The sequence below is a fragment of the Nicotiana tabacum genome, chromosome 22 (assembly GCF_000715075.1).
Source record: "Nicotiana tabacum cultivar K326 chromosome 22, ASM71507v2, whole genome shotgun sequence".
Classification (NCBI taxonomy): Eukaryota; Viridiplantae; Streptophyta; class Magnoliopsida; order Solanales; family Solanaceae; genus Nicotiana; species Nicotiana tabacum.
Window position 1 is genome coordinate 85,247,059 of NC_134101.1, and position 9,761 is coordinate 85,256,819.

Below are 9,761 nucleotides of genomic sequence, written 5' to 3' on the forward strand. Positions count from 1 at the left end.
TGGTTTAAACTCTGTATATGTATTAAAAAATTCACTAAGTAAGTAAAAACAACAAAGTTTGTACCTAATACATTATATGAGTTGTGGTAGAATTTCAAACTCTAACCCTTAATGTTCAAATCCTAGATTTGACTCTATATGTAAACAAGAAACACTCCACCTAAAACACTATGTTACCTAGTAGAATTAACCAAGATGAAAAAAAAAAAAAAAAAAGAATTCACCTTTTCTCTAGATATAAATAAGAAAGACTTCACCTTTTTCTCTCTCTCTAGCTAGGGTTTGCAGTTCCCTTCTTTCTTTCACAGTTTTGGTTGACCAGTTAGAAGAGAAAGAGGATCAACTATTACCCATATAAGAAAAAGTGGCTGCCAAAAATCAAATCAAATAAAAAAAAAGGGGGGTTAAAATGGGTAGGGGAAGAGTGGAGCTGAAGAAGATAGAAAACAAGATTAATAGACAAGTCACTTTTGCTAAGAGAAGAAATGGACTTCTCAAGAAAGCTTATGAACTATCTGTCCTTTGTGAAGCTGAAGTTGCTCTCATCATTTTCTCTACCCGTGGCAAGCTTTATGAGTTCTCTAGCACCTCCAAGTACTAATCTTCATTCCTCTTTTCATATATATAAATGTCTATTTATGTGTTTTTGTGGATCTGATATATTATTTCTCTTTCAACTGTCTGATTTATTTTTTAATGGCTTAAATCAGCTCAAAGCAACCAACTTTCTAGTATAGTTTTTTTTTTCCTTCTGTTTTTACATGTGTGGAAAAAATTTTCTTGGATCTTTCTTAAAGCAAGATTAGGTTTTTAGCTGTTCATCTAACTGTTTTTGACCCAAAAATGTTTCAATATACATGTTTAGTTGTGTGTTTTTGTGAGATCTGAATATTTTTAGCTATTTCTCTTTTTTTATTGACCATAAACTTTTGCTCTCTCATCTGTTTGATTTTTGTTTGTATAATGGCTTAAATTAAATCAGCTCAAAGTAATCAAACTTTTTTAATACAGAATTTGTTTTTGTTTTTTTTTGCTTTTTTTATATGTATGGAAAGTATTATTTGGATCTTAAACATTTTAATAAATACATACAATATATAATATTTTTGGATCTTTTGCCAATACAACATTAGGCTTTCAGCTGGTCATATAACTGTTTCCACCGCAAATATATATTAAAAGGGGACGAAAAAGAATAATGAGTAGGAGACACAAATATTTAACTTAAATACTTGACTGACAATGTAATTAACAAAAAAAATGTGAAGAATTTTTACCCGAGCAGTGTAATTTGATCTATTTTAGCAGTTAATATGTTTTGTTTTCTAAGATACTAATTCCACTTTTTACGAACGTACAGTATAATTTTTTTTAACACTGCCTATGTTCTTTAACCAAGTATATATACCCACAATCTTATGAATATGGTATAATCTTTTTTGACACTGCATGTGTTCTTTAATCAGATATATATACCCGGCCACAATCTTTGTGCCTCCTTATTTTCTCCGAAACAAACGGGTACTTTTCAGATCTAGAGATGGGCTTTATTTTTTGTACTTCTCCAAATACATTGGAAAAACCAAATAAAACATTGTTCCTCAGTTTTTTCACATCCCTCCATGTCCATCTGAAATCTTTTCAAGGATGACAGAATTTAGATAAGAATATTCTCTTAAATGTATTTATTTTTGTCAGTGTGAATTTTCTTTTTGTTCTTTCAACAGTCTGACTTTCTGTTCAATGGCTTGAGGCCACTCAAAAGAATATCAATTTTCTAGTTTAAGTTTACTACTCTTTTGTTTTTGCTTTGTGATGAGGATTTTTCTTCCCAATGCAAAATTAGTTTTTCACGGGTCATTTAGTGGTTTCTACCCAAAAAAAAAAATCAAAAAGAAACAAACTTCAACCTAGAAGCTGATGGATGTCTTGTAAACTGCAGTCTCATTGCAGATTTTTATCACTTCAGATGTCTTTCATGGATTAGTTTGAGGACTTTGGTCTAATATAGTAAGAGCATGATGTTTGATATAGACCCACCTCGCAAGTTCGAACATAATAAATTTCAAAACTCCCATCAACTGACCCTCTGGAATTTCTCAATTATCAAGAAAATGAAAAAAATTCTTTTAAAAGAAACTTTGAGTACGAAATTTAACGAGAAAAAAGAAAGAGTTTGACACATATTAAAAGTATGCTTCGAATTTTGAGGTCTCTTTTTTTCTACTTAAATCGAGAAATTCTTGAGAGCTAATTGACACATGGTTGGAAATAATAATGTACACACTCCTTTTATCTTTCTTCACTTAAATTCTAAGCCTTTATTTGTAACATAATTTAAACTTGTGACGTGCGTTAACTCACATATCACGAGTTGCACTCTTACCACTCGCTTGACAAAAGACCTAAGGGACTTGAAAACTATATTCCTTTAGAACTTGTGGTCTTAAGCTTATTATGGCATTGTTATAGGTATAAAAATATGCTATTTATATTAAAATGAGAAGTCTAGAATAAAAATATTCTTAAATATTAAATGTGTTATATTTTTAAAACAAACTAAAACTAAACGAGTACCATACAAAATGGAACAGAAAGATTGTCGTAACATAATCTCTGTGTTTGCGTGTGTTTTGATCCTTTAATTTCGAGACAAAAGGAATAAAGGGTCGTACATGCAGATCTGCAAGAAGAGTTTTATTTTCATGATATCGTGTACCTCCCCAAATTCCTTGGAATAAGCAGATAAAACATTGTTCCTCAGTTTTTTCACTATCTTTCTGTACATGAGGACCATGAGAAAACCTTTTCAAGTATTACAGAATTTTAAATGGATTTTTTTTTTCTGTCAGTCAAAATTAATCTTCAAAATGGGTGTTTTATTTTCCTTTTTTCTTGTGGGATCTTACAAAATAGTTATAAATTTCTCTCTATAGCTCACTTGCAAGTGCTAAAAAGTGTGTTGCTATTTGTTTATGAAGCTAGCGCCTATATCTTTTTTGGTATCAATCTTCAACGAGAAGATGAAAAATAATTAAGAAGTTTTACTAGTCCATGCCTTTGGCTGCGAGAACCTTAATATTTTAGTAATACTACCTTGCAATCAATGATTTATATAGGTATTTGAAGCGATTTATAGTCCTAGTGAAATGTTATATGACTTATGCATTACATTAGAAAAAGATGAAGAAAGCAATATTAATACCTACTAAATAGTGAACTTCTTCATGTACTATGAATTGCCCTTTCTCTACTAACTGCATGGATATAATCGAGAACATATTGTACTTATTAGTTGAGAAGGAAGACGACCATTTTGAAAGAGAGATAGAGGTCGTTTGGTTCAAAGATATGTTATACGAGAATTATAATATAAGGATTATTAATATAGAAATTAGTAATACATGAATTATTTCTTATTGGATGTTTGATTCATTGCACTCTTGTTAGAGATACAAGTTATCATTTAAAATATTTGCTTATGTTGTACACTAAAAGACAATGAGTTTACAATTATACTCTTGAATGCTTGACCTTCATTGGCTTCTAGGAAAAATACCAGGCTAATTTTGTTCATTTGGTTCTTTATTCACGTATAAGTTATACATGGATAAGTTATTTCATATTGCTGGTGGTATAACTTAATGGATTAATTGGTGTATTAAGTTAGACATACTTTCTTATTACAAACTAAATATTGGATAAGCCTATACCAAATTATATACCATGATTATTTTCCTTATAGATCATACCAAAGGATCATAGAAGTCTAGTATTTAATTTTATCCATTTAAACTACACTCTAATTAAGTAGCCGCGAAAACAAGACAAGAATCTCATCTTTGATTCTTTTAGGTATTACTCTTCTCACGTGTAGAAGAATTTCAGTAGTGTTGAACCGTGTAACCATCTTATCTAAAAGTTTAAGTTGTAAAAAAGAGCACATTTTAATTTATTTTATTGTGTCTTCAATATGTCCCCTCACGTGCGGGTTTGACTCTTTTTTATTAGCCAAACATATGAAAATTCTTTTTGACATTGGGTGGCGATGAGACTCGAACCTAAGAGTAGTTGATCTAGAATTTGGTTTTCAATTGTAGTTATGTCTCTCTTCCACATGTCTTGTTTCTTATTCTTACATGCAGTGTTACTAAACACCATGGTTTTGTTGCATAAAAGCAATGAAGCGCGCGATGTGAAGAGAGGAGTTATCCTTTCATAGGTGATCATCGCCATGCGCTTCAAACAATGATTCACAAAGTGATCCACATAGAAAGCGTATTCTTTGAATCTGAAACTTTAAGGATTTGGATTAACATTTATAATATTATATTTTGGATGTTATTATTTATTTTAATTTAAATTTGATTGTTATAACACTAATTCATGTGTTAGGTATCTTTTAAATTTTCTTTAATTGTCGCTTTTCTCTTCATCCACTATAAGGATCTTGTCACTTTTTTTGTACTTTTCACTTTAAAAACACTGATTATAAGATGTTTTAAAGTGTGTAGCTATCTGTTAAGGTCATTATTCCAATAAAAGTTCAAACAATGCTTGTTATTTTTTCTTTCCTTTACTTTGTTGTATAATGATAGCTTATGTTACTTGGATAATCGTTGGAAAGTGAACATGTGAATATTCTTGGGGTCAACCCTGCATTCTTAAAATTTTAAGTTTTTGTTCTTCTTCTTTCAAATGTATCAGCACGCTCAAAACCCTTGAAAGGTACCAAAAATGCAGCTACGGGACGTTAGAAGTCAAACAATCTGGCAGAGATTCTAATGAGGTCAATTAAATCCAGAAATCTTGCTACTACACTTTCTCAGATTTGTTGTTCTCTTGTTGCTCGTTTAAACGTAAATATACAGTTGAATCCTTTATAAATTTGCTATCAAATTCATCTTCCATTTACAGGAAAAGTTCTACAGGGAGTACTTGAAGCTTAAAGCCAAATATGAGTCCCTGCAGCGATATCAAAGGTAACTCGCCTTTCTTTAATGCTACTTTAAAATCAGGCTTATTTGCACCAGATGTTGGACCAAGATATACGAGATCCTAATCTTTTTAAGTTATTAAGTTCTAAATTAATAATTTATATACATATTTTATAAAAAATTTAAGACAAATATATGATTTAAACCAAAGTTACTGAGTTCAGCGTAATCAATATTGTGGCTCCGCCTCTGACTACATACAGTCCTACTAAACGTCATTCTTTCACGGATGGTTTAATAGTTTTTGAGGCGGTAACAGTTGCTACTAAAAAGTCATTCTCCAATAGTGACATGAGAGTTACCATTGATGGTTTAATGATTCGCCACTTTATTCAGCAGCGACTTGCCCAAATTCTATTTTGTGGCGTATTTGTTTAAGTTTTCTGGCATTTTTGTCGCCCAAAATGTGCCATCACAAATAAGATTGGTAATGGAAGTAATTCCAATAATCCTGTGATCAGCATGTTGTAGCGATTTTTAGGGCCTACTTTAGTCTCCATGAAAAGGCCGATTTCTTGTAGCACGTTTTCTGGAGACTACAATGTTAAAATAGTATGGTCTGGTCATTCAAAAATAGTTAGCGTTTGCCAAGTCATTGAAAAATAGCCACTATTTTGCTGTAACAAAGACCGATCCAACATAATATACTGAAGTTCGGTGCACCTGTGTATGAACTTCCAGCATATTATGCTGGACCAATATACTTTGCTGGCTCGAGTATATTATGTTGGACCAGCATATTATACTGGAACTCCAGTATATTAGACTGGAGTTCCAGTATAATAAACTGGAACTCCAGTATATCATGCTGGAGTATTTTTCCGGATTTTGAACAGTGTTTTCATTCAGATTTATCTTTACATGAAAAGTGGTTAAATTTCGATTACTTTTGAAACTGTGGCTATTTTTGAATGACCACTTGTAAATCGGGCTATTTTTGAATTTCTCCCGACTACAATCTTTCCCTGTTAATTCAGCGGGTTTAATTTCTCCGGCATAACAAACTTTTTCTTTTTGATAAAACTATCCTCTATAGCCTCTCAAAATTTTAATAGCCCATGTTTTTCCCTATTGACACGAAATGACCCTCCGACCCAAACATACTACATCTAATAGCCCGAAATGTCTATTTTGTATATTTTTTTGTATAGGGACAGTCTATTTTGTATATTTTGTATAATGGCAGTCTATTTTATATATTTTTTGTATAGTGACAGCTTATTTAGTATATATTTTGTATAGTGACAGTCTATTGTATATAAATTGTACAATGACAGTCTATTTTGTATATTTTTTGTATAGTGACAGTCTATTTTGTATATATTTTGTATAATGACAATTTATTCTATATAAATTGTGTAGTAACAGTTATTTTACTATATTGTTTGTATAGTGACAGTCTATTTTGTATATATTTTGTATATTAAATACTATACATGAGGTAAAAAATTAAAATTTTAAAAAGAAAAATACAACAAAAATAATACTAAAATCTATTTTTGAAAGTTGGAAGGACGAAGGTAGCAGCTGCAGAAATGGACACTACAATCCATATTTGAATTTCCAAAATTCCAACTCCCAAAACCCACCAAACAATTCCAGTCCTCTTTCTCACTTCGATCGCGGATCCATTTCCAAACCCTAATTTCAAACCCCTCAAATCTCTATACATATATCAATTCAATGTAATCCATACACATATATATATATATAGAGCCAGATTGAATGAGAAAGGAAGGAAACTAGAGAGAGAAAGAGAGAGAGAAGGGTTAATGACGGCAACTATAGAAGGACAAGATAGGGTTTTTGCTGCAGCTCAACACTGTGTTTTTGTGATAGTTGGGTTTGTCAATTTCGGTGGCTAGCCGCTAGAATTAGTTTTGGGCTATAAAATGTATTATATTGTAATTAATGGCTATCGATTGTCATTAGTTTTTTCCGAATGGCTAGAAGTGATAATAGCTCTTTCTTTTTCGCACCAATTTAGCCCATTGAATTAACAGAGGACATAATTTAAATAGTGGTCTCAGAAAAGACCAATTGTGCAACTGCTTATAGCTAACATATTTGACATTTTGTTTGGCAGACACCTTCTTGGGGATGAACTGGGCCCTCTAAACATAGATGAGCTTGAGCACCTTGAACTTCAGCTAGATACTTCCCTCAAACATATAAAATCCACCAGGGTAAGCAAATTGTAGATGCATATACTCCATCATTATTTTAAAAAAAAAAACAGTTCTCTTTATTTGATAAAATGGTGTGCCCAAATCTGCTTGCATGCACCTCAATTATTCTAACGAATATCGGTTATCCCCATCAGTATAAGTTTTGAGTAATTTTGCATAGATAGGAAAAAACTTCTAACCTTTTTCTTCTAACATATATGTTGACATTTGAACCATGGTCTGCTGTGTTTTTAGTTCATTGACTATTAAGTAACATCTTTAATCGGGTGCAAGCAAAAATAATGTTTGTTATTATGTTATGCCATCTTAAAACACACTAAATGACCATTTTATCATTATATTCGATCAGTTTTGTACTCATCTGGATTCGCACCATAGAATAAACCAAAAGAATAACTCAAAATGTTTGAAGTGTTATATTACTGTAGGGAGATAACTTGTTTAATTTAAGTATCCATCTCTTTTGGTGGCTTTCCAGACACAGTTGATGCTTGACCAGCTTTCTGATCTTCAAACTAAGGTAACCTACATTTGGTTCCTAATATTCTTGGATAAATTTCACATATTGTTCCTCTATTTATATTTCAATTACAGGAGAAGTTGTGGATTGAAGCAAACAAAGGTCTTGAAAGAAAGGTAGGGTAGACTTAGCTCATTCTTGGACTTTATATATTGTAAAACTTTCCCCGATTGTGTTTCAATTTGCTTGTTTCATTCCATATATGAAATAGTATAAAAGAATATTTCACTATTACAACAAAAGATAACTACACTACTACAGGGTCACTGCCCATAATAAGCGAAATTTGTAACCTCAAAATTAAGGGATACAATATACTAGAATAGGTTAAATTGCACTAGTAATGTAAAATAATGTAAACACTGTTCGTGCATGTAAATTATATCCATGTTCTAAATATTTCATTAATTATATCTTATGGATGGATCCTACAAATGATGCTGCAATGATTAAACATTTATATATAGCTGGAAGAAATTTATGCTGAGAACAACCTTCAACAATCCTGGGGAGGTGGTGAGCAAAGTGGCGCTTACAGCCAGCAGCATCCTCAAACTCAGGGTTTTTTCCAACCTCTAGAATGCAACTCTACCTTACAAATAGGGTAAGGTTCTATTTTCATTAGTTATTGTACTCCCTCTCTTTCATTTTATATATGCAAAGGTGTTTAACTGGATACGAATTTTAATAAAGAAATATTTTTTGGAACTTTGTAATCTTAAACATGATATTCTATAGCTATAAAATCATGTCATTAAGAACGTAAAATTGAGCAGTTTAAAGTAAATTATTTTTAAATATAGAAATGTGTCATCGTTTACTGAGCCGGCTGAAAAAAATACAAAGGAAGTGGTATTTCCAACTATATGCTGGGAGGGATGTATATATGAAATAGATATGCAAAGCACATTCACTATATTCCACACGAATTATTTGTTGAGAAAAGGATCAACAAAATAATGCGTGAAATGGTACTCTATATCCATTAACTTAAAATTCTGGATCCAGCTATATCATATATTCCCTGACTCTGAATGGGGATAGACTAAGGCTTATTTTCCTTTGATGATAGGTATGATCCAGCGAGTTCAAGTCAAATAACAGGTGTAACCAGTGGCCAGAACATCAATGGCATAGTCCCAGGTTGGATGCTGTGAATGTCCCTTAAAAGAAATCTTCATGTCAAGCAAATAAATGCAGTTATTCAGCTATCTGAGGACTGTAACCTCCTTTCTCTTAGTTTCTAATTTTGTGCAAAGCGCTGTGGATATCCTTATATATACAGTTGCTTTGAGATGTTTGTAGAACAATTCTATGACACATTTTGCTACAATTTTTATACTGTCACAATTACAAAGCTTCAACTTTAAGATAATATCATTTATATATTTAGTTTGTTTTTTTGTTAATTCATAAAAGATAGGTAAATAAATCAGTGTTCAACTTCGAATACTGATAGTTTAAGGAAGAATGATGTATGGAGCATTTATATATATGTATATCAACTTCGAATACTGATACTTAAAACAAAAAAGTTGCATGTTGGCAGGTAAATAATTGGAAGTAGAATTAAAAAGATAACAAATCCGTGCAATTACCATTCAAATATTCCTCTATTTGTAAGGCTTTCATCTCGTACAGCTCAACCAAAAATACCCAAATACTAATTACGGCAGATATACATAGAAAGTTTTAATCTTGATTAGAAAAAATCACGAGAACAAGAAAGAAGCGGAATTAATTGATAGATTTCTCCAAACAAACAACTGATGAATTATGAATTAACTAGTTCCTCTCGGGAAGCTTTTGCAAGTTCTTTTTATTAGTTGAATGGGATTCCAGGATAAAAAAATGACAAGCTTCAAAAAAACATATAGGAGAATTGTTTTCTTCCCCTTTGTAGAATATAATGCTTCTGCTTCTAAGAAGAAATTATTTTTTTCAGCCTTTCTTATAACAAAAGAAAAAAGAAAAAAGAGAAAGCAGTTTCTCGGTTGCTACTAATAGAAAAACACGTATACTTCTTCTAATACCTTGATCATGCACCTTAACTCT

At 31.5% G+C, this 9,761-nt stretch overlaps 1 protein-coding gene across 1 annotated transcript; it reads left to right on the forward strand.

Moving 5' to 3' along the window:
• Positions 1-276: 276 nt before the first annotated feature.
• LOC107826782 (agamous-like MADS-box protein MADS2) lies at positions 277-9,098 on the forward strand. Its single transcript, XM_016653813.2, has 8 exons — positions 277-594; positions 4,708-4,789; positions 4,918-4,982; positions 7,084-7,183; positions 7,665-7,706; positions 7,781-7,822; positions 8,174-8,310; positions 8,779-9,098. The coding sequence occupies exons 1-8, from the start codon at positions 410-412 to the stop codon at positions 8,861-8,863; spliced, it is 738 nt and encodes a 245-aa protein (XP_016509299.1). The 5' UTR covers positions 277-409; the 3' UTR covers positions 8,864-9,098.
• Positions 9,099-9,761: the final 663 nt, after the last annotated feature.